The following is a 25,406-nucleotide window of genomic DNA, read 5'->3' on the forward strand; positions in this document are numbered from 1 at the left end:
AGAATAATATTTAAACATTTAATGAATAAAAAAATATAATTTGGGGGTTAGTTTAAAGTTGCATTTTAATGCATATCGTCTTTGCCTCCCACTATAAAGTTTACTTTCTTTTATATTTTTTCTCACAAAGAGCCTATTATAGTCGTATTGTTGTGGTATTTGAAAATATTTTTAACTTCAAAAATACCCCGCATTCAACTTAAACATTTGTAGAAGAAAGTAACCCATGGCTTATTCGGTATTGAGAGTATTTCTGGCCAAATGCTATTTCACTGCAACTATTGCCTTGGGATACTTGGCAATGAAATACAAGGACATCAACATTAAACAGAATCTGGTTTTTTTCTGTGGTAGCAGATATTTTTTCATAGTCAGAACTGAAATGATTAATGTTAACCAAACAAAATCAGAAGGTCATACCTAAAACTGAAGCTAATGTTTGACTATGTCACTCCATTTCAGAGTCTTTGTTTCAGAACAGGCAATTTGTCATTTTTCTTACAAAGAGACCTATGATATTCTTATATACTACTATTTGACATACCACCAGAAGGTAATATAAGAACATATCCCATAGAGCATGTACTCATGTATAATATGGCATAGTAATAATAGACTATATTATTACTATAAAACTACCACTTGTAAATATAGTTTGAAATTGGAGGAAAGGAAGAGCATTTTATACATCATCATAAAGACTGTGTAAGCTTATGTTTGGGAAAGTTCACTTTCTAAATCTGTTTTGGCATAAATTCAAGAAACTAAGCAAATGAAAAATATTCTTTACACACAAATTTTAGAATTTTTAAAAAGCTATAGATATTTGGATCTCTACTATATTTGGACTGCCCAGATTTTGTCTTGAATATAAATGGACTCTATTGTCAAACAGAAGTGAAACTAGAGACTATCATCCCAAAGATAAGGTTCCTTTATTAAATTATAATTCCAATTTTATCACTGTGTAATTGTGATCTTGAGCTTAAGCACATGATTATCCAGTTTCTCCATCAAGAAAATGGGACTGATACTTTGGCATAGTTTGTAGGTATATATCAGTATAGGGAAGGTATATACAGGAAGGATATATATAGAGAGAGAGCAATTTTTTAATAACTTGAATCATATTCTAGATGACATAGGGGACTTCCTATCTAAAGGAACTCTATTATAAATCCCTTTGCAAATTAAAGAATATTTTTATAATAAAAATAACCATTCATCAAACTACCAGTTCATATATTCCAATGCTGGCACATAAAGTTTTTCTGTGAATATTATTCCTGGGTAACTTTCTTAAACTTGCAGTGATAATTTGAATATATCAGAGTTAATAAACAATATTTACTACTACATTCAATGGGTAGACACAAAGCATTAGTGTAGGTATACTAAGTAGTAATAAAAAGAATATAATACACAATTGAACAAATATCAAAAAGAACATAGTATTTGCTTTTTGCATAATCATTAGCTTTAAAAATGCATCATTATAACATTTCACATTTACAATGTCTTAAAGCATTTTCCTATATAAATATAGAACATAATAGCTATAGAAGTTCCCTTCCAGTTTGTCCACAAAATCTGGGAGTAAATTCCCTCAGATTCTTTAGCTTTTAAAATTACATTGTCAAGCAGAAAATTTGTGATTCTAAGCTGTGGCTATATAGTTCTCTCCCAAGAGAACATCCTTGAAAAACATCTGCTGTTTTGCCCAACTGAAATAATAATAATTTAAAAATTATATAGGATATGAAAATATAAAATATAGTAAATTTGAGCATTTAATATAGCCAAGTACTTTCCTAAGTGCTTTATATGCATTATCATTTAATCTTCACAACATTGTGAGGTATATTATTACCATTTTATAGATGGTGAAACTGAGGCTCACGAAGATTAAAGTGACTGGTGTGATGACACTTGTTTCTCAAGCAGTGGAGCCAGGGTATAAGCCACGCAGTCTGACTCCAGAGCCTGGGTTGGGTAAACCCATCCCACTGCCACATCGTAGTCCCATATTCTCACTTAAACATTTGGATTATGTGAATTCTAGTCCCTAAACATTTCCATTTAAGAATTTAATTCAATAGATTTTTTTTAAGTCTAAAAATTATAATTTGAACCTATTAACTACTTTATATAAAGGGCCAGAAATAGGCTATGGAACAGTTTGTAGACCTCTCTGAAGAGGAGTGGGGAGGGTGGGAGGTGCAGTGAGGCATTTGGTAGAAAGGAATGGTTTTCCAACAGTTTTACTGTGGATCTGTGCTTGAGTTTCCCTTCAACTCTGTCAACCAATGTCCATCTCTCCTTGATATTGTTTTTATTCTGTTAACACTGGCTATCCCTAACTCTCCTATTACTGAGAAAATAGCAAAGGCAGAGTACCATGGTAGAAAGAGCTTGGGCTTTGTCATCAGCTAAATTTCAATTCTGAGTGGTCTTGGGTAAGTTATTTGATTGCTCTGAGCCTCAAGCTCCTGATCTTTAAAAAGGGGGCAATAATAGCCAACATTTATCAAACCCTAAGTATATACTTGGTTTTGTTCTAAGCACTTGGTATATTATGTAATTTATTCCTCACAGTGACGCCTTGAGATAGTGATTATTATTACCACCAGTTTCATTTTGCAGGTGAGGATGGTGAGGAACGAAGACTTTAAGTAACTTAACCAATGTCATACAGCTCCACAGTTAAAAAACTAGGGCTCAAACCCAGGAAATCTGGCCCTAGACCAGGTCTTTTGCTATAAAGGACCAGACAGTAAATATTTTAGGTTTTGTGGACCACACTAGTCTCTGCTGCAGCAATTCAACTCTGCCATTGTAGCATGAAAGCAGCCGTAAACAATATGTAAACAAATGAGCATGGCTACATTCCAACAAAACTTTATAAGAACAGCCACAGTGTTGAGTTTGGCCCTCTGGCTGTAGTTTGCTGATCCCCTGCTCTAGAGCCTGCATTTTAAACTTCATCTCATAGGGATGTCACAAAAAATCAAGTAACTTCCTTAAGGTGACTTATGCACATAATAATTGCTCAAAAATCGTAGCTATTGGTAACTCAAGAGTTTTTAAACCATACGTTATGGAAATTCTTTGATTATTTCTAGCCCATCTCCTTCCCTCCAGGGAGGATTGCATTTAAGGCATCTATTGTCTTTTATGCCACCCTCTTCGTAGCATATAAGTGAAATATACTCTCCAGCCACATTTCCAGAAATGCTAGACATGCCTTGGAACACAGTCTCCCTCTGAAATCATCTCACTATGCTAAATGATGGCAGTCAGCAGAGTGTTTGGCTTATAAAGATGCTCAATAAAATTGATTTTGATTTTCATGATTTTAATTAATTCATTCCACTGCAACATCATCAGGTATTATGTTCGCAGTAATGCGATATATGATAATGTAGCTTTAAGTGTAGGAGGATAAGGAGAGCTTCACCTTGCAGAATTTCCATCTGTCTCTAAATATAATTAAACCAGATGTGCAGATTTTCAGTCCTTGTCCACCTGTTATAGCTGGGTCACTCCTTGGGTTCTGTTTTGACCCATGGTTCATTGTCGCTCGTATACTTTACGAAGCCACTGTCATACCTTCGGCACTCAATAAAATGTTTATTGAAAGAACATATGTGTCCTCCTAGGGTTAAATAATCTTATGTGGCTGCCCATCTTTGCTCAGGATGTTTGCTCTGCTCTCTCTCCTCTCCCTCCTTCTTTGTCCACCCTTGCTAGACTAGGAACCCCAAGGACTGTGCAGTAGTCACCACTGTATCACCAAGCACCTAGCATGGCCTGGCATACAGCAAGTGTTCAGTCAGTTCAATCAGCAAGTGTTTGATTGAATAAATGAGTGAATGAATGAACACATACGCAAATATTGTTTGATCATCTATTTCATCAGTTCATTGCCTTCTGCCTAAGGGGTACAGAGGTTGATTTTAGTATCAGTAAATTGACTGTGTTCCAGGAGCACATTTACAGTGATTGTTCATAGTGTGTCTTTAAAAAAAACAACTCTGAATCTTTTTTTTTTTTTTAATTTATTTATTTTTGGCTGTGTTGCTGCGCGTGGGCTTTCTCTAGTTGTGGCGAGCGGGGGCTGCTCTTTGTTGCGGTGCGTGGGTTCCTCATTGCAGTGTCTTCTCTTATTGCGGAACACAGGCTCTAGGCACACGGGCTTCGGTAGTTGTGGCACATGGGCTCAGTAGTTGTGGCTCGCGGGCTCTAGAGCGCAGGCTCAGTAGTTGTGGCACACAGGCTTAGTTGCTCCGCGGTATGTGGGATCCTCCCGGACCAGGGTTCGAACCCGTGTCCCCTGCATTGGCAGGCGGATTCTTAACCACTGCGCCACCAGGGCAGCCCACAACTCTGAATCTTAAGTGAAGCTTTCTACATAATTAGAAACCAGCAGTGACACCAGAGAAAGGTCTAAGTCTTAAAAACCAGATTGTCAGCAGTTTTCACGTGTCCATGAAGTAGAGGGTCTGAATTTAATGAGGCATTTCTATAGCTTGGCAGATCCTTAGCCTGATTGCAAAAGTGGTATTTGTGTGACCCAGGCCTGTCAGCTTGCTGGATGACAAATCAGTTTGATGACAGAATCAGTGTGATAGAGCTTTATGGTGGTAGTTCTTTGCTTTGAAAAATCAAATTGATAGGTTTTCAACCAAATTAAATGAGTAGTTTGGTATCAATAAAACACTACCATGGACCTTTGAAAAATGTTGCACAGTTCTCAGTCTTGACAGCCTTGACAGGAAGAGCCAGATCAAGACACCAAGCCCATGCTGGGTGTGGAGGTACTACTATTTAATTAGTACCTCGCATGTGTAAGTGTATAATCTGTTTAAAACTCCAAGTTAGACTCGATCAGTAATTCTCAACAGGGAGCAATTCTGCCCCCTAGGAGACATTTTTGGTTGTCACACGTGGAGGCGGTGTGGGCATATAGAGGGTAGAGGGCAGAGATGCTATGAAACATCCTACAGTGCACAGGACAGCCCCCCAAAACAAAGAATTATCACACCCAAAATGGCAGTAGGGAATGAAGTTCAGAAACTTTGGATTAAATGATACCCAAGGTTCCTTTGCAGCTCAAATTCTGGGATTTTAGGATATTAGATTATGTACGTGAAAGAATTTTATAAGTTGCCAAACACTGTACTATAAATTCAAGCTACTATTATGATACAAGCCATCGCTGCTCTCCTTCTCCTCTCCGGTATCTGTCTGGCAGTCATCCTTTCTGTTCTGAGCCAGATCCCTCAAAGGTGTAGGTCAAAAGAGCCAAGATAAGGGCTGAAACTAGAAGTCCCTCCTACTGCTTGTTCACAGTTTTGGAAAACGTTAATCCAGGAGACAGATGTGGCTGAATTTGCGGGTTTCATTGTTTTCAGCATTATCCCATTAACCTGTTGAGAAAAAGTATACGTGTGTAATGCTTATTTAAAGGGAACCGGATAGCCGATTCTTAGTGGGTATTTATGTGCTGCCAAAGCCCCATAGAAAATTCCCCCACGCCACCTCTCTGGAGTGGGTGGTTCTATCCCTCTCCTGGTACACAGCCAGCGTCCTTGGGAACCCACAGCCAAATGCCTCATTTTCAGGGATGTGCTGATAGAAATGCCTGGGAAAAGTGAGCCTCTTGGCTTTCATCTGTTTATCAGCCATTCACTGAATGATGCGCCTTGCCGTAACAAAATCTGTACAAGCATCAATATAGTTTAAGCACCAATACAATTAACTCTTCTCAGATTAGCCAGGACCCGACAGAAGGAATGGCCCAGAATGTCATTATTCTAGTGCCTCTTTATCCTTCCAGAATTTTCCCTAAATAAGAGAGAGTCATGGAAGGATTTTTGTGTCTCCCAAGGATCACGCCTTCAAGTAGCACAAGGTTGCCGGCTGAGATAGAAAAAAAAAAAAAGGTAGACCTGGCTTCAGTCTTCAGCTTATTGTGTGGGACCCCAGGTAAATTCCAAGTGTTCTGCCTCCAGTTTGAGCAGGACTTCTTTTACACGTTCAGACTCTGGGGTAACAGAAATGTCCCCATGCCAGAGGCCTGCCTGGTGGTGGGCGTGTGCTCTCTGCTGTTTACTTTAATGGGTGGTGGTAACTTGACACAGGGCAGTAAGATAACCGCTCAGCGTGAGGCCAAATCTTAGAAACTTTTTGCAGAAGCTGGTCTTCTATTCTGTTCCCCCTGACGTGTGGCACTAAATGTGATTTGATCTTGGAACCAATACTCTGAAATGGGTGCTATTACTAGCACTATCTTAGAGCTGTAGACATGGAGCTTCATATGACATGGCGAGTAAGTGGCACAGTCATGATCTGAACTCCTATTTCTTCAACTCCAAAGTCTTTGCTCTTAACCAGAATGGCATATGTTTTATTATATCTATACATTGTGTATATGAGGTCATGCCTAAGAAGTGACTATTAGTAAAGACAAACATTTTATGGTATAAATAAGGGGACATAAGAATAGAACTCTCACTGCAAACAGAGATAGAATTACCTCTTGGATAAATACATTCTAAAACCTTCTACTGGATTAAATTCCATCTAGTGCTGGAAGACACTGCTCGCCACTGAATATTAACTTCAAATTGCAGTGTGTCTGTTGGTCAGCGAATAAAACTCTCCCAAGAATTCCAATTCCAAATTGCATATTAAACACACACACACACACACACACAACACACACCTGTGAACCAAAGCTCACTGGTAGTTTGCATAATTCTAGAGTAAACTCATGCTCGTTTTTGATCCTAAGTAAAGACTGGTTGGTAAACACTGGAAATATTTCCCAGTACAGTGTTTACAGTGTTATCCCTTGCCCTATAAAATGTCCCACTTCAGGGAATTCCCTGGCGGTCCAGCGGTTAAGACTCCACGCTTCCACTGCTGGGGGCCCGGGTTCAATCCCTGGTGGGGGAACTAAGATCCCCCAGGCCGCGCAATGCAGCCAAAAAAAAAAAAAGTCCACTTCAAAGTTAAAATCTTACTGAAATGTACTCTAAACTGGTACTAAGGGAATTCAAATCCTTGATGATTTCTGGTTTAAGTCTGAGGTAACCCCAAAGTGTTATGTTACCCCAACAAGCTCAAACTCAACCTAAAATAAAGACAACAAAAATTCTAGCTAATAGTTGAGAATAATAATAGCTTGATTTGAAAGTATATTCTCCTGTTTTACATGCCAAACTGTGAATAAATGATTTGTTTTGAATATATTGCCATGTTTGTTTAATGCGAGCAGCCTTCAATGAAGACTAATGCGTTTTTAGCGTGTGCGAGCACGGCTCTGTGTTGGGAGGGTCCTGCCTCGGGATCTGGCATCCTTGTGAACGACTGCACCGTTTGCATCCAGTGCAGCAAGTCTCTTCAGGTTCTTTCTGAAGAGCCTCTTGCAAACTGCTGTAGCCAAGGGTTAGGTGAGAAACAGGCTTACACTTGGACGCCTGAGCCCACATCACCAATGGAGAATCACACTGCCAGACAGCTTACCTGCAGTGAACGGAATCTGGGAGGCTCTGATATGCCAGTCTACACCAGAACTCACAAGCTAGGCTTCTCATTCTGACTGGTTTAAAGTTGGCTGGGGTAACCTCTTGCTTATTTCCCTGTAAACACAAGAATCCTACATAGGGGTAAGAGTCTAATAACCTCAAGTTCATATATGTTTTTCTAAGTTCAGATTTCTTATGCTGACATTTCTTGAGCACTTGGTGCTAGGTTCAGCACTCGGAGCTTTGCGTGGATCATTTCAGCCCAATGGTGAGAGTTAACTTAGCTCAGCTGTGGTACAGACTCTAAGCCACAGTGTGGGTTCAAGGTAAGCTCCGTGAGGATGAGGTCCACAGGTATCTGGCACATAGTAGGTGCCCAGTAAATATCTGCAGAATGAATGAATAAATGAACACAAACTCTTCTGTGTTTGTGTCACTTTTAAAATCTTAAGAAATTGTTCACATAAAAGTGTTAGGAGCTGAGCCAACAATCTTTACCTGATGTCTCTTCTTCTAGGCCTCATAAATTTGACCATGTAGTTAAATGGGAAACAACTTAGAATGAAGGGGGAAAGGCAGCTCAAGAAGACTCTTTAAAATATGTTAGAACTTAAAACTTTGTCCTGAAATTAAGTCACTGCTCAGCATAGGAAACAGAGGGAAAAGTGACTGTAATGCTTAGCAATAGGAATCTCTGTTACTTAGTCTCATTGATGTTCTCTGCACATCTCCTAGAGCAGAGGTTGGCAAACTTTTACTGTACCTGGCCAGAGAGTAAACATTTTAGCCTTTATGGGCCATGCAATCTCTGTCTGAACTAGTCAGCCCCACCACTGCACTGCAAAAGCAACCATCTCCAAAAAAAAAAAAAGTATGGCTGTGTCCCAATAAAATTTTATTTACATAAACAAATGGCAGGCTGTATTTGGCCCATGGCACAGTTTACCAAGCCCTGGTCTAAAGCATGTCTAATTGTAATAAGTTTTCTGTTTCATCTCTGACAGAAGGATTATACGGCTAACGCCGTATAGTTCCCCTTTTTTAAGGCATTAAATAAACCATATATCTTTCACATATCTATGCCTTTGGCCTTGAAAACTCATTGAACAGCACACCATGTAATTTATTTAACTGTGGTGCATTATCTTCTTATAAAGACAAGAAGAATGGAGTTCGTAGCCCATAAGATTTTATTGAATGTGTACCATTTTTAAATGGCCTCTAATGAAATCCTTATTTTATGGAATTGTATTTTTATTCTTTCTGCATCTCTGAGCTTTCTCACGTTTTTTTTTTTTTTAGTGTGTGTGTTAAAATATACATAACAAAGTTAACCGTTTTACCTGTTTTTAAGTGTCCATTTCAGTGGCATTAAGTACATTCACATTGGTGTGCAACCATCACCACCAGCGATCTCTAGAACTTTCTCATCGTCCTTCACTGAAACTCCATAAACACTAATTCCCCATTCTCCCTCCCTCCAGCTCCTGGCAACCACCATTCTACTTTCTATCTCTATGAATTTGACTGTTTAGGTACTTCATGTAAGTGGAATCATACAATATTTGTCCTTTTGTGTCTGGCTTATTTCACTTAGGATGTCTTCATGGTTCATCCATGCTGCAGCATGTGTGAGAATTTCCTTCCTTTTTAAGGCTGAATAGTATTCCATTGAGTATACATGCCACATTTTGTTTGTCCATTCATGTGTCAATGGACTTTTGGGTTGTTTCTACCTTTTGGCTACTGTGAATAATATTGTTATGATCATTGGTGTACAAATATCTGTTTGAGTCCCAGTTTTCAGTTCTTTTGGTTATATACCCAGTAGTGGAATTGGTGGATCGTATGATAATTGTTACCTTTTTGAGGAACCACAATACAGTTTTCCATAGTAGCTGCACCATTTTACATTCCCACCAGCAATGCACAAGGGTTACAATTTTTCTACATTCTTGCCAACAGTTATTTTGGTCTTCTGTTAGTTTCTATGTTTGGTTGGTTATAATAGGCATGCTAATGGATGCAAAGTGGTATCTCATTGTGGTTCTCAGTTGTTTTTATGCCAGTGTTTGTAGTTAGTGTAAAAAATAGTTCATTTAAACACTACATTAATTTCAATCTCATGCAAATTTTATATATATATATATTTTTTCACATATATGTGCATTTATTCCTCTCCTAACGCCAAAATTATGTGAGATGGCTTCCAAGGACATGAAAACAATAAGATGAATAATATACATAGCTAAATTCATGGCACTGGGGATATAGAAGACTAAAAAAAATGAACCAATAGCCAAGATTAGATGAACCTGAGAGTGTGTTGTGATGTCCTATACAATTACAAAACTAAAGTGACAAAGTCAATCCTGAACTTCCCAGTGGCCAAAGAAAAAAGGGAAAGGGGGCCAGTACATGATTCACTTATTCCAGATGATGAAAGCTCAGGAAAAAAGGCTTTTCTTGGCTCGTAGATGTAGGAAAATAAGCTATAACTATTTTAAAAGAGACGATTATGTTACTGAAAGCAGCAGAATTTTTGGTGAAATTAATGGGGCTGGAATTGGGAATGACTCCTCTAGCCTGACTGTTACACAACTTTTTTTGTGTTAAATGGTAGTTTCAAAGTACAATTTTAGGAAAATAAAAAGTCAACTCCACGTCTCTCAGCAGAGCGATGAGGACTATTGCTTTGGACTTTAGTCACTGTTTTATGTAGGACAAATACGTAAGATCTTGAATTCCCTCATATATGTTTATATATGTACCTGGCATTTGCTTCCCAGGTCACAGATTATAAATGCATATGTGTTTGTACAAATAATCTTCTTAAGAATATATCCTTATCTTCCTTTTGGAAGGAAGGAAAGATCTTCATGTTCAAATTTGATATTGAAATTTCTGCTTCAACATGAAAACTACAGGAACTGATGTATATTTTCAAATTTATACCAGAAAAAAGGCTTCATGATAACTGGATCTGTTGCCAAACCAGCCTTCAAGCAATTGAAGAGCAAAGCAAATTAAAAGTAAGAATAGAAGCTGTATCAAACAGATGTTTTTAAAGAACTGAGAAAGTGTCAAAATTACTCTAAAACTGAAAGAATTGGTCTGAAGTTTTACCCAGAAGTTTGGATGAAGAATAATAACTGACATTTCTTGAGCATTTACAATGTTCCAGGCATAGTTCAAAGTGCTTTGTATGTATTAACTCACTTCTCTGAACTTAACAAAGTTAATACTGCTGTCATCTTTCCCATTTTATAGACAGGGAAACTGAGGCATGGAGTAGCTGAATATCCTTGCTCCAGGTCATACAACTAGGAAGTGTTAGAGCTAGGATTCACACACAACCACGCATTCTGGCTCCAGTGGCCAGTCACTAACCCACTAAACTGCAGGGGTCCCCAGCCTCTGCGGTACCGGTCCCTGGCCTGTTAGGAACCTGGCCACACAGCAGGAGGTAAGAGGTGGGTGAGCGAGCAAAGCTTCATCTGTATTTACAGCTGCCCCCCATAGTTCGCATTACCGCCTGAGCTCCTCCTCCTATCAGCATTATGGTGAGTTGTATAATTATTTCATTATATATCACAATGTAATAATAATAGAAATAAAGTGTACAAATGTAATGCGCTTGAATCATCCAGGAACCATCCCCCCACCCCCACCCCATCCGTGGAAAAATTGTCTTCCACGAACTCTGTCCCTGTCGCCAAAAAGGTTGGGGATCGCTGCTAAACTGTACTGGCCCTTGATGTTACAGCAAATGAACCAAAGAAGTATCGGTTGGCCAACGGGCAAATAAATATCTTCTGTTGTATCCCCTATACTTTCTTTTGTTTTGTTTTGCTTTCTTTAAATGATCAAACTTACCTTAATTATCCTTGAAATTTCCCTTAATATTCTTGTGTAGAATTCCTAGTAGTAAATTTTTTTTAACATCTTTATTGGAGTATAATTGCTTTACAATGGTGTGTTAGTTTCTGCTTTATAACAAAGTGAATCAACTATACTTATACATGTATCCCCATATCTCCTCCCTCTTGCGTCTCCCTCCCTATCCCACCCCTCTAGGTGGTCACAAAGCACCGAGCTGATCTCCTTGTGCTATGCGGCTGCTTCCCACTAGCTATCTAGTTTACATTTGGTAGTATATATAAGTCCATGCCACTCTCTCACTTCGTCCCAGCTTACCCTTCCCCCTCCCCGTGTCCTCAAGTCCATTCTGTACGTCTCCGTCTTTATTCCTGTCCTGCCCTTATGTTCTTCAGAACCTTTTCTTTTTTTTTTTTAGATTCCATATATATGTGTTGGCATACGGTATTTATTTTTCTCTTTCTGACTTACTTCACTCTGTATGACAGTCGCTAGGTCCATCCACCTCACTACAAATAACTCAATTTCGTTTCTTTTTATGACTGATATTCTATTGTATATATGTGCCACATCTTCTTTATCCCTTCATCTGTCGATGGACACTTAGGTTGCTTCCATGTCCTGGCTATTGTAAATAGTGCTGCAATGAACATTGGGGTGCATGTCTCTTTTTGAATTATGGTTTTCTCTGGGTATATGCCCAGGAGTGGGATTGCTGGGTCATACGGTAGTTCTATTTTTAGTTTTTTAAGGAATGTCCATACTGTTCTCCATAGTGGCTGTATCAATTTACATTCCCACCAACAGTGCAAGAGGGTTCCCTTTTCTCCACACCCTCTCCAGCATTTGTTGTTTGTAGATTTTTTGATGATGGTCATTCTGACTGGTGTGAGGTGATACTCATTGTAGTTTTGATTTGCGTTTCTCTAATGGTTAGTGATGGTGAGCATCCTTTCATGTGTTTGTTGGCAATCTGTGTATCTTCTTTGGAGAAATGTCTATTTATGTCTTCTGCCCATTTTTGGATTGGGTTGTTTGTTTTTTTTAATATTGAGCTGCATGAGCTACTTGTAAATTTTGGAGATTAATCCTTTGTCAGTTGCTTCATTTGCAAATATTTTCTCCAGTTCTGAGGGTTGTCTTTTCGTCTTGTTTACGGTTTCCTTTGCTGTGCAAAAGCTGTTAAGTTTCATTAGGTCCCATTTGTTTATTTTTGTTTTTATTTCCATTTCTCTAGGAGGTGGATCAAAAAAGATCTTGCTGTGATTTATGTCATAGAGTGTTCTGCCTATGTTTTCCTCTAAGAGTTTTATAGTGTCTGGCCTTGTAAATTTTTTTAAATGATAAAAAATGGAAAAAATTTAGTTGAATGATGAAACCTTATTCAGCTATTATAAATTATGTTTTTACAGTTTTAAGAGCGTGGAAGAATGCTTGTAAAATGAAGTAAAGCAGCAGGATGTAAATTTATTGGAAGCCCAGCTCCACCTCTCCCACCCCCCAAAAGAAACTATTGAAAGAAAGATGGGAAAGTTTAATTGTGGCTATCACTGGGTAGGAGAATTAGGAATAATTTTTTTTCTTATTTTTCCTAATTTCCATAAAATTTACTTGAATACTATCATAGACCAAAAAAATGAACTAAACTTCATTTTTTCAAAAGCTGAAAATCAGAGCTGTTCTTTACAAACGCAAAATACGAAGCTCCTAGTGATAATCTCACTGTATAACTTAAAATCATTTCCATGAGCCCTATGCTATAGGAGTGGAGGTGGCATGATTTAGACTTGCACTGGTGTGGCTATTTAATTTTAAAGTAAAATGAAAAATTCTGCAATAGTCACATAGCCACAAGTGGCTAGTGACAGGTTTTCCATCGTCACATAAAGTTCTATTGCTCAGCACTGGTTTCAAAGAAAGAACATGGAATCTGGAGCCATACGCCTTGAAATCAAGTCCTGATATGAGCTGATACTTGCTGTGTGAAATAAGCAATTTACTCAACCTCTCTGAGCCTATTTCCCCATAGACATTTGGGACTAATGATAATATCACTTCCCATGAAAGGAGATTAAGAAGATCAAATAAGATAATACATGTGACAGTTCTCTGAAAACTATAGTGTAGTTTACCAGGTCGTTCCTGCTTCACAAGTCCCCCAGCCTGAACTTAATCTAGCTCTTTGTGCACTGATTCCAAATCCATGAATGATTCATACCAAGAATTTTGCTGATAGGGAACGACACCGTAAAAATCAGACTTACCAGCTCTTAGCACAGTTCCCAGGACAAGTCCTTGGTAATATGGGTGTTCCATTTCTTCCTTGTAAAAAGCTTCCGCATACAGCTCTGCATCTTCTATAGTAACACCTCCTCGGTTTTTTCCTTAACAATATAAACACATTGTCCTCCTTCCATTCCTAAATGAAAAAGGCTGTCTTAAAAAAGAAAGCAAAGAAAGAGGTTTTGTCTGTCAAAGAAATAAAGGGGGTAAAATGCTGTAACTAAAAGGAAGTCAATCTGACTTGACAGTGCAGGAATTAAGCAAAAGATGTTGCCAACTGCCGCAAGAACGTGAAGTTTTCCCCAACGATGAGAGCAGGTTCTCTATGCTTCAAAGCTGTTGGGTTACTGACTAAGCGGAAGTACTTGCTCATTCTGATTTTTTTTCCCCGAGTCACTTCTGGTTTTTCCTGCAAAACACCTTGCCCAATTTAGACTATTTTAGAGCTGCCGCATATCTAGAGCGGTCTCCATCTTATTTCTCATTCAACCACCTGATAGTTAAGCGTGAGTCTTGTATGGCTTTGAAGAAGAAAGAAAAAAAAAAAAAGTCAAGTTCTGACTCAACTCGGTGCAGATTCCACACTCACCCTCTCCCTCCTGCCTCCCCCAGGTTTCCGCCGGGCCGTGGATGCCTTTGACATTATGACCGCAGAGGATTCCACCGCAGCCATGAGCAGCGAGTCGGCCGCTGGGTCCTCCGCCAAGGTGCCCGAGGGCGTGGCGGGCGCGCCCAACGAGGCGGCGCTTCTGGCGCTGATGGAGCGCACGGGCTACAGCATGGTGCAGGAGAACGGGCAGCGCAAGTACGGCGGCCCGCCGCCCGGCTGGGAAGGCCCGCACCCGCAGCGCGGCTGCGAGGTCTTCGTGGGCAAGATCCCACGCGACGTGTACGAGGACGAGCTGGTGCCCGTGTTTGAGGCGGTGGGCCGCATCTACGAGCTGCGCCTCATGATGGACTTCGACGGCAAGAACCGCGGCTACGCCTTCGTCATGTACTGCCACAAGCACGAGGCCAAGCGCGCCGTGCGTGAGCTCAACAACTACGAGATCCGCCCCGGCCGCCTGCTCGGCGTGTGCTGCAGCGTAGACAACTGCCGCCTCTTCATCGGCGGCATCCCCAAGATGAAGAAGCGCGAGGAGATCCTGGAGGAGATCGCCAAGGTCACGGAGGGCGTGCTCGACGTGATCGTCTACGCCAGCGCGGCCGACAAGATGAAGAACCGCGGCTTCGCCTTCGTCGAGTATGAGAGCCACCGCGCCGCCGCTATGGCGCGCCGCAAGCTCATGCCCGGCCGCATCCAGCTTTGGGGCCACCAGATTGCCGTGGACTGGGCCGAGCCCGAGATCGACGTGGACGAGGACGTGATGGAGACCGTGAAGATCCTCTACGTGCGGAACCTCATGATTGAGACCACCGAGGACACCATCAAGAAGAGCTTCGGCCAGTTCAACCCGGGCTGCGTGGAGCGCGTCAAGAAGATCCGCGACTACGCCTTCGTGCACTTTGCCAGCCGCGAGGACGCCGTGCACGCCATGAACAACCTCAACGGCACCGAGCTGGAGGGCTCGTGCCTCGAGGTGACGCTGGCCAAGCCCGTGGACAAGGAGCAGTACTCCCGCTACCAGAAGGCGGCCAAGGGCGGCGGCGCGGCCGAGGCGGCAATGGTGCAGCAGCCCAGCTACGTGTACTCCTGCGACCCCTACACGCTGGCCTACTATGGCTACCCCTACAACGCGCTCATTGGGCCCAACAGGGACTACTTCGTGAAAGGTTAGTGGGGACTCCTTGCCTGGGTAGGCCCAGGGATCCGCGTCTGCCAGGCGGGCGGCGTCAGGGGTGTGGTGGCTGTCATTTACCAAGCCGGTGGACGGCGACCCCCCTACCCAGCCTCGTTTGGGTGTGGGTTCTGGGTTCTGTTCTTTGCTGGCGCTTAAGGCATGCACTTCTACAGCACTGAGAGGAATGCAGATCGTTAGTATGTGTGGGATGAGTGGTAGAATCGTGGGCGCCTGCAAGCTCTTCCTGCGTGCGCTCAGCCTTTCCAGGGCCTACCCACTGTGGGGCTAGTCAGCAAGGCTCTGGGTTCTTAGGTTAAAAACTACGTGTGAAATGAAGTCTTTAGAATGTTGGGGATTAGGGGGCACAGTGTTGTCGTTGGGTTTTTTGTTTGGGTTGTTTTGTTGTTTGTAGTCACTGGCTAGCTCGTAATGAAACCAGGCATTACACTGGGAAGCAGAATGCTTAGCCTCTGGGTCCTGTTCTCTGATTAACTGCTTTTGTGACTTAAGTCAGCCCCTTTGACCTCCCGAGGCTTGTTTTCTCACGCATAAAATGAGAAAGGTGACTAGCAGTTCCCCTTCCACAACTAACTTTGTTACAGTGTGTGAACATTTTTATTTACTGGAGTTGCAGTTGCAGTCCTAGGAACTCACCCTTCAAGTTCATCTCTTGCGTTAAGCAGACATTTTAGGGTGCACCTAGGCTGGGACAGAAGGTGTGAACCATCTTCCAGCTCATTGAAGGGCAGAGGTGTAGCCACTTGCAGCTTAGAGCCAGCGCAAACACCTAAGTGCCAAGAACCTTGAGCTGAGGTCCGCCTCCTGTACTGTTGCTATTGGTAGCTCATCGTGTTTTGTGTTGTTATTATAAGCAGGCAGCATAAGAGGCCGGGGTCGAGGTGCAGCTGGCAACAGAGCCCCAGGGCCCAGGGGTTCCTACCTTGGGGGATATTCTGCTGGCCGTGGTATATATAGCCGATATCATGAAGGAAAAGGAAAACAACAAGAAAAAGGATATGAACTTGTACCGAATTTGGAAATCTCTGCCGTCAATCCAGTTGCCATTAAACCTGGTACAGGTCAGTATAAACCGGAGTGAGAATGGATCTTTTCAGCCTGAACCCCAGCCCTCTCTTTGAAGTGACTTCCTTGGGTACTTCTATCTGCATATGGGTTCCTCTTCTCAAAGGCAACCGGAGATTAGGCAAGGAATGTGGCCTCCTGTGCCTTCTCATCTAGAATTTAGGGAGATAGTCTAGTTTGACCACGTTCAAGTCAAACTTCCCGATAGTGGGTTTTTCCAATGGGTATCACCAGTTGTTAGGCTTTTTTTCAATTAGGCAGATTCTCAACTAGGCAGATTGGGATGGGGGGTGCAGAGATAGAAGAACACGAGTCTCTTCTGTGTCTTCTACCAGCTAAAAACTTTCTTCTCCTTACTCAAGCCTATTTCTACCCCACGCATCAGAAGCCAGAAGGCGCATTTCTTTGCTAGTTCTGAGAGTTGCTGGGAAGGTTAGAAAATTCCCCTTCAGGAGCAAATAACACCACTGTCTCTTGTCATGGTCTTAACAAACCAGAATGCCTGGGAGCAGCAGTGAAAGTTTTTGCAGATGATTTCCAGCTCTCATTTCCACCTTTTGCTGGATCAGTAGATTGGGGGTAGGGGCACTCAAGTAATTCAAGCCAGGGACCTTGAACTTTGCTTCCACCCTCCACAAACCAGGCCCCACAAACCAGTTTTCCAACATTGTTAGTGCTCATTGGTCGCCTAATGTGAAACAGGTCTTTCTGACCCTAACCTGCAAGGAGCTTTCTTTAACTCCACAGTGTGAGCATAGCACAGACTCCCACACACCACACAAGCCCCCAAACACATGAGAAATTCCACCCTGACCCTCCTCCAGACCTGTTCCCGGTCTCATGGAGGGAAGATTGAAGAACGCTTTGAGAACATCCTCGCTTCGAAGCTCAGCCTCTCTGACTTTCTGTTGCCTGAGGTCTGCACTCCTTCCCCTGGCTGAAACAGACTCAAGGGAGCTGTGTGAGTGGGGCGTAGGTTGGCATTGGCCACATAGGGCTTACAAAGCATTTTCCCAGTAGAGCTTCCTTTTGAAGTAATCCGGTGATTTTTTTTTTTTTTTAATGCCTATGAAAAAATTCTGCAATTTCTGCAGGTAAGTGACTCCTTAGACTGTATTTCCTTATAAATGCCATTGGTGCTTTTAAGCAGTGTAAAACAGATCCTGTTTCTCTCTGTAATTCCATAAAGCAGAGCCTGGATACAAGACTTGTCACTTCTACTTGTTGGGAAAGGGACTCCTGTTGGCATTAGCTTAAGATTTAACTAGAGGTAGTGGGAAGCAACCGCATAGCACAGGGAGATCAGCTCTGTGCTTTGTGACCACCTAGAGGGGTGGGATAGGGAGGGTGGGAGGGAGGGAGATGCAAGAGGGAAGAGATGTGGGAACATATGTATATGTATAACTGATTCACATTGTTATAAAGCAGAAACTAACACACCATTGTAAAGCAATTATACTCCAATAAATATGTTAAAAAAAAAAGATTTAACTAGAGAAAAGAACTCTTAAACAACCTTTAAGCATATAGTTGTGTTCTGAGGCATGGAGTAGCTGACAGCCAGAATAATCCAGAGTTGCTTAGTACAACTCAAATATAGCTCAAACTTATAACCCTTTCTGGGCCCTATCCCCTTGACCTCTATTTCTGATTAATCTAGAAAATTAGAACTATGTATTTTAGGAGGAACACCAGGGCAGTAGTGAAGTATCTGGGCACAAGATCATATGGATGGAAAGGCAGGTAAAAGATTTGGTTAAGATTTTAGGTATATTTTATTGAATGGCTGTATCATTGTTTAGCCCACAGTCATTTCTCTTCACCTTATATCCTAAGCTTTTATTAGAAGAAATTACTTACAGTTGGAGAAAAAACATAAGTGAAAGGTTACTTTGTGTATGCATTTCAATATTCTTGCTCTTCCTTGCAACACACACATACCACACACTCACGCAAACTCCCCCAGATCAGGGCTAGTATTTTTTTTTCTTTTTACCTCTCCTTATCATACATTGACATTCGATAACTGCTGTCGGTTTGAATCTCTGGTTGAAATGAGCCCTTTGGACTTGACTCACAGAAACATGTCTTTGAATTGGCAGGTACCACCAAAAAAAGCAGTCACTCTACTGCTTCGCTATTATGACTGGCCATTAGAAAATTAGGGAATTTTCCATTTTTTATTATGTATTTTTCCTTGAGTCAGTAATACTGAAATCTGAAATGTGGGGTGGGGAGGATGTACACAGACCTCTGAGTTCTCAAAATGAAACCCTCAACAGCACCAGCTTTTTAAAACGTGGTGAAAGTGAAAAGGGCAGCGGGTCTGGTAATGAGTTAGATGAGTGATAAGTAACCAGCAGTCTCCTTCTCACACTCTTGGGCCTCGAGCCTCTGCTCTCACTTCTTATTCTGAGACTGTTTTCTCAGAATTAGAAGGCCCTTTCTTGCTCTGTAGGACCTCAAGAGTAAGAGTCAAAATGCGATTTTCTGTTAGAAGCAGTAGGAAATGTGGGTGCAGAAACCTAACTCTAAGCTTTCCTTCCCTGATGATCTATGGGGAGACCCCATTGGTACCTACGTGTTTCCTTTTGAAAGTCAAGCCAAGGGGAGGGGGGTACCTGCCACCTTCTCTCTCTTCCTCTTGGGTAGCACCTGTACTGAGGGAGCATTAGTTAGCAGGGAGAGCCCTTGGCTGCTAAACTTGGTTTTTAAAAACATTGAGAAAGTGATGGACCTCCCTCAGTGACTGGATGACTGACCTGTGTTTCCTTCTTACTTCTCTTGCAGTGGCCATCCCTGCCATCGGGGCCCAGTATTCCATGTTTCAGGCAGCTCCGGCTCCTAAAATGATTGAAGATGGTAAAATCCACACAATGGAGCACATGATCAGCCCCATCGCTGTGCAGCCAGACCCAGCCGCCGCGGCCGCGGCCGCCGCCGTCATCCCTGCCGTGTCCACGCCACCACCTTTCCAGGTAGGGTTCTTGCTGCGGTCGTTGCGTTTGTGTGAGGCCTCCTGTGTCGTGGATTCATTTAATATTCCGCAGGAGAATTTACTGTGTGCCTAGCTCTCTGTTAGAACTATGGGACTAGATGACAGACAAATTTTGTAAGATAAATCATGGCAGGACAGAAAAATTTTTAGTAATAATTGTACTACCCCAATATCATCACTGTATTAAAGATGGGAAGCAATATGCAAAAATGGCATGTGTAATTTTTCACAGTGTCATAATATTATACATACTATTTTTTTTTTTATGACACTGGATAATTTTTAACTCATGTTCTTATTGTTAAGGAGCTGACACACAAAATCCCAGGAGATAGTTCACGTTTTCCCATTCCAGATTATAGTTCAATGAAGAGTTCTTTAAAGTTCTACTCCTCCCTCCACGCGCCCTCCCCCTCTCTCTCTGTATGTATATATACATATGTATACATGTATACATATGTATATGTGTGCCTGTAGAGAGAGAAATGTCTATAGAGATAAAGATACATGAAACTTTACAAAATCTGCCTTTACTCCTCTCTTACAACCATATCCAACTATTCCCATATCTCCTCCCAATCCAGTCTTAGCATTCCATCCTCCTTCCCCACCTCTACTCACTCACAGTGTTCTCCTCTCTGTGGTTTCTTCTCTAGAATCTTTCCCATCCATCTCACCTTGGAAGTCATCTCTCCTGTACTTCTCATTACCTACAGTATTACTTGGCATTTGACTGCCAGTGTGTTCTATCTCCCCAATTAAAACGAAGTTCTTCCAGAGCAAGAGCTACGTCTTATATTGCTTTGTATCTGCAATGTGTAGCACACAGGGAATACCTATGTGATATATCATTCATCCAGACAGAAAAATAATCTTGTTGAAGCTCTCCTTTGTGAGGCAGTGAATCTCAACTACCGTATCTATCAACAAGCGTAAAAACTCAGGCCGGGGCTGTCTTTTATCTAATTGGGTAAGAATTATCCAGGGGACATGTTTATATTGATAAAACAGAGATTCTTAGATTCAAACCCCAGAAGATTCCAGTTCAGCAGAACTGGGCTGGGGTTCTAGAATCCATATTTTGTCCCAGCTCCTCAGTGATGCCGAAACAAAGCCAGGCTGTGAACCCTCACAGTAGCCTGCTGTTTGCTTGCTGTTGCCCACACTGAGCCCCAGTCTTGACTGCACTATTCAGAAAGGGTCAGGCCATGTGAAGTTTATTTATCTATCAATATATCGTCAAGTATTCTTTAACTGCAAAAAGCCAAAAAAAGGAATAGGTTGGAAATGACTCACAAAGCAGTTATTCCTGTGGCCTGACTATAAATATATACAGTAACCTACAGGCATTACTTAGTGGAATTCTGCTAATAATTTCTAATTCCTCTTTACTAAGAAACTCGTGAACTTTGGTCTTTGCTGCGTGGTCACAGTTCTGGTGGAGCCCAGATTCCAGGCTTCATGATCACGTTCTGGAATGCAGACCGTTTCTATCTTATGTCAGTCTGCGCTGGATGCTGCCGTGGGGTCTTTACACGAAGTTGTGGTTTGGGAATTCGTTCAGTGTGCTGTCATTAACAGTTGATTCCTATGGAGATTGTTTCCTTCTCCAGTATATTCTGCAGAATGCCTGGAGCTACTTCATTTGTAACGTGGGAATGGCTTCTTTGAGTGTGTGTGACCCTGCCACTCTCCCTCAGATCTAAGTACTCTGTGTCCTGCCTCGAGTTCATTGACCTGGGTTCTCTGACACGTTCAGTCCTCTGCAGCCTCTGTGTTCTCTGCCAAATTGCAGCAGAGGAAGGAGCTTTTTTTTTTTTTTTTTTAATATTTATTCATTTATTTATTTGGTTGCACTGGATCTTAGTTGCGGCTGGCGGGCTCCTTAGTTGCAGCATGCAAACTCTTAGTTGTGGCTTGCATGTGGGATCTAGTTCCCCGACCAGGGATCGAACCCGGGCCCCCCTGCCCTGGGAGTGCAGAATCCTAACCACTGTGCCACCAGGGAAGTTCCCAAGGAGCATTTTAAGCTCCATGGATCGGTAAATAGAAAACTTTTTGGCGTGGAGCAACACTGGAAATCAGTTCCCAGCATGGCTTCCAGAACCTTCTTGGGGAACACCTTCGATCTTCCTCCTCTGTTTTGCAGGTGCTCAGGGATATTCCTGTTTAGCCATTTTATATCCAAAGTTTCATATAGCCTTTGCAAGCAATTAAAAAAACTTGCAAGTGTAGACGATCATCTTTTCACGTTGATTTCTCAAAGTGTTCTCAGTCTTCACAACAAGTCGGTGGTATAGGTAGAGCAAAGATAACCATTCGTTTTTTGAGAGGAGCAAAAATTGAGGTCTTTTTCTCTCCTCCTCCCCAACTCCCTACGCTCAGCCCCACCCCATTGCATTCACCTGAGCCCAGGTATTGGGCTGCACTGTAGCACATGGAAAGGTTTTTCTCAGATGTCACCTTCCCTGTGATTCCTTCCCTTTGTGCATTTGTCATTAAAGAGATGTCCACACATTTGGAAAAGATGGCTTGCTGTCTTGCTATAAACCACAGTCTTCCCAGTTCGAAGATTGTCTGCCTGGTCATAAAGCGTTTCTAATAAGATATTCATTGTGACTGCATTGTAGGAGGCAGGATAATGCAAGGCTAAACGCACAGGCTCCAGAGTCACACATCCCCTTGCTTAAAAGCTGTGTCACCGGGACTTCCCTGGTGGTGAAGTGGTTAGGATTGCCGTGGAGCAACTAAGCCCGGGCACCACAACTACTAAGACTGCGCGCTAGAGCCTGCGAGCCACAACTGCTGAGCCCGTGAGCCACAACTACCGAAGCCCGCGTGCCTAGAGCCCGTGCTCTGCAGCAAGAGAATCCACCACAATGAGAAGCCTGCACACCGCAACGAAGAGTAGCCCCCGCTCGCCACAACTAGAGAAAGCCCGCGCGCAGCAACAAAGACCTAACGCAGCCAAAAATAAACAAAAAATAAATTTATAAAAAAAAAGAAATAGGTAAAAAAATATTTTTCAAAGAAAAATAACATCGTACAAATAAGGCACTTAGAATAGTGCCTAGCAGACTATAATCTCTCTGTTATTGTTATCATTTAGTATAATTATTATTTTGGTTACGGTTAAAAGAAATGACTCTTAGGTTATGAAGTTCCTTTGAACATAATTTTGTGACTCTGATTTGCAGGTATTGTAGAGGAATGATAAGTAATTCCTTTATAAAAATCCAGGAAGAAGTAATTTTTTAAAATCTAATTCTCCATTTCACATATCCTGAATTGTTTATTTTAAAGATACATTAAGACAAGGAGACCACAGCAGCACGTACTAGAAGGCATTCTATGAAACATAAGGTGCACCGGATGTTTTGTTATATGTGTGTTTTATTTTACCAAACATCTATCTACTTTTCCATAAAGCAGCTCAGAGAACGAGCTCCATAGCAAACACTTCGGGAAATACTGAACCACAGTCTTCCCTGCATACTCCTATTTGTTCTGAAAACATAGTATGTTACACTTTCAAGTGGAGGGAAGGAAGCAGCAGGGACTTTCAGAGCCAGCACGGCAGCTGCAGTGCGGCAGCTTCAGTTAGCTTGTCTTTCCCCACTTCCTCCTCATGTAGAAACCCCACCTTATTCTCCAGAACCCAGCTCAAATGTCTCCACGTCTGAGATGCTTTCTCTGGCTCCTCAAGTTAGTTGGCTCCTTCTCGAACCTTCTACAGCAATTTGTTTATATAGTGGTGTCATATCTTAGGTGGGAGATGGTTGAAGAGATCACATTTGCTGAAAATCGTGTCTGGGTCACAATCTTTTTAGGTCACAGCTTAAGAAGCTGACCCTTTGGAGATCTGTGTACTTTGTTCCATAAAGTTGTCACAGACTATGCTTCTTTCTCTCCGTTCTTGAAACATCATGTTTCTTCAGTTAAGTATGAGTTGAGGCAGCTGGCATGTATTTTAGGAAAAATATTTCTTCTTAGTTACAGTGAGATCAACTGAGTAAAGGGTGGACCTCAACTCCCATCTCTCGCTCACTCTGGGGCATAGGCTGATTGCGTGGAATGGTGGGCAGAAGATTCCAGAGCATTGGAACTTTCCCTGAGCATTCCAATTCCGTCAGTGTCACCAGCTGAATTCAAATGAGCCTTGAGGATGCAACTTTACCTTACTTTAATGGCTCCTGTCTCACTCCCTTACAGTTATTGTTTGTCTACCCCTCTGCCTTTCTGCCCTGAGAATGGCAACTTTTGTTTGCTTTGTTTTTAAATAAATTTATTTATTTATTTTTGGCTGCGTTGGGTCTTTGTTGCTGCGTGTGGGCTTTCTCTAGTTGCGGTGAGCGGGGGCTACTCTTCATTGGGGTGCGCGGGCTTCTCATTGCAGTGGCTTCTCTTGTTGCAGAGCGTAGGCTCTAGGCGCCTGGGCTTCAGTAGTTGCGGCACGTGGGCTCAGCAGTTCTGGCTCGCCGTCTCTAGAGCGTAGGCTCAGTAGTTGTGGTGCACGGGCTTAGTTGCTCCGCGGCATGTGGGATCTTCCCGGACCAGGGCTCGAACCCGTGTCCCCTGCATTGGCAGGCGGATTCTTAACCACTGCGCCACCAGGGAAGCCCAAGAATGGCAACTTTTGTTTCTCTGTCTGTTTCTCCTCCAGACCCCTGGGAGTTGAATGAATGAATGAATGAATGGATAGGTAGCTACACGTGATCAGTAAGGATTCTTTCTCTCCCTCCTCCTCAGGGCCGCCCAATAACTCCAGTGTACACGGTGGCTCCGAACGTTCAGAGAATTCCCGCTGCCGGGATCTACGGGGCCAGTTATGTGCCATTTGCTGCTCCGACCACAGCTACGATCGCCACGCTGCAGAAGAACGCGGCGGCCGCCGTCTACAGCGGGTACGCAGGCTACATACCTCAGGCCTTCCCCGCCGCTGCTATCCAGGTGCCCATCCACGACGTCTACCAGACCTACTGAGATCCACCCACCATGACCACTGAAGGAACACTTTACTATTTATGAAGAAAGAACGTGTTGGGTTAGCACACACGAAACCCGAACGTGAAGAATGTTATCAGATACCATACTGGAATATTTTATATACATGAAGTTTTCACTAGTTTTTTAAGACTGTTTTCAATTTAGCAGACCTGTGTTCGTACATTTCTAAGAGGCTTGCAGTGGTTTGTGCCTTAAACACCATCTCTTAAAAATTTGTACGCTGTAGTACATTTGTATAGAGGTTTTCGTTTTTGTATTTTTAAGGATATATTTTCAGTATGAAGGTTATTTTCTTAACTTCTGCACTCCAGAGATTTCTATTTTGTAGTACCTTCAATAGTGAATATATCAACTATATATTAAAAAGCACACTTGAGCAGCTAGGGAACTATTTTGAAAAATATATTCAATATTTAAAGATACAAACAATAGTGCTTTAAAAATACTACATAAGACGTTATTTTAAAAGTTATACTGGAAAGTGCAATTTTAAAATGAGTGAAACCTCTATTTCTGCTGGAATTAAAAGTTGACGGGTGTTACTATGTGTTATCCATGACGGTTCTGTTTTTTAAACACTCGACCTCTCCTTAAGCCAACATTGAAAGACTTGTCACACTTCTGAGTCCAAACACTGGAAAGCTCTCTCACCTGCCACCATCACCCTGGGTCCCTACTCCTTCTCCAGGTGCCTTTGCTCTTACATAGGTTCTCTCCCCACCCACTAGTCACCCTCTCCCCCTGTTTCCAGTCCCACCTTCGTGTTTGGCAAGTCTAGGACAAATTAATTACTCTGACAGAGAAAACATTGATGACTTTTATACTTCTTTTTGTTGGGGTTTT

General features: G+C 42.1%; 1 protein-coding gene across 4 annotated transcripts in view; it reads left to right on the top strand.

Annotated features, from left to right (window-relative positions):
• RBM47 (RNA binding motif protein 47) overlaps window positions 1-25,110 on the top strand; it is a 271,935-nt gene extending 246,825 nt beyond the window's left edge. For 2 of the 4 annotated variants that reach the window (XM_036852163.1, XM_036852161.1), the window contains 4 exons: window positions 14,307-15,467; window positions 16,348-16,554; window positions 19,349-19,536; window positions 24,306-25,110. In XM_036852163.1, the coding sequence (XP_036708058.1) occupies window positions 14,339-15,467; window positions 16,348-16,554; window positions 19,349-19,536; window positions 24,306-24,539 (1,758 nt within the window). In that variant the 5' untranslated portion in view covers window positions 14,307-14,338 and the 3' untranslated portion in view covers window positions 24,540-25,110. The remainder of the gene's footprint in view (window positions 1-14,306; window positions 15,468-16,347; window positions 16,555-19,348; window positions 19,537-24,305) is intronic. The other 2 variants (XM_036852162.1, XM_036852164.1) reach the window with 2 other exon arrangements.
• Window positions 25,111-25,406: the final 296 nt, after the last annotated feature.

Source organism: Balaenoptera musculus, chromosome 5 (genome assembly GCF_009873245.2).
Source record: "Balaenoptera musculus isolate JJ_BM4_2016_0621 chromosome 5, mBalMus1.pri.v3, whole genome shotgun sequence".
Lineage (NCBI taxonomy): Eukaryota > Metazoa > Chordata > Mammalia > Artiodactyla > Balaenopteridae > Balaenoptera > Balaenoptera musculus.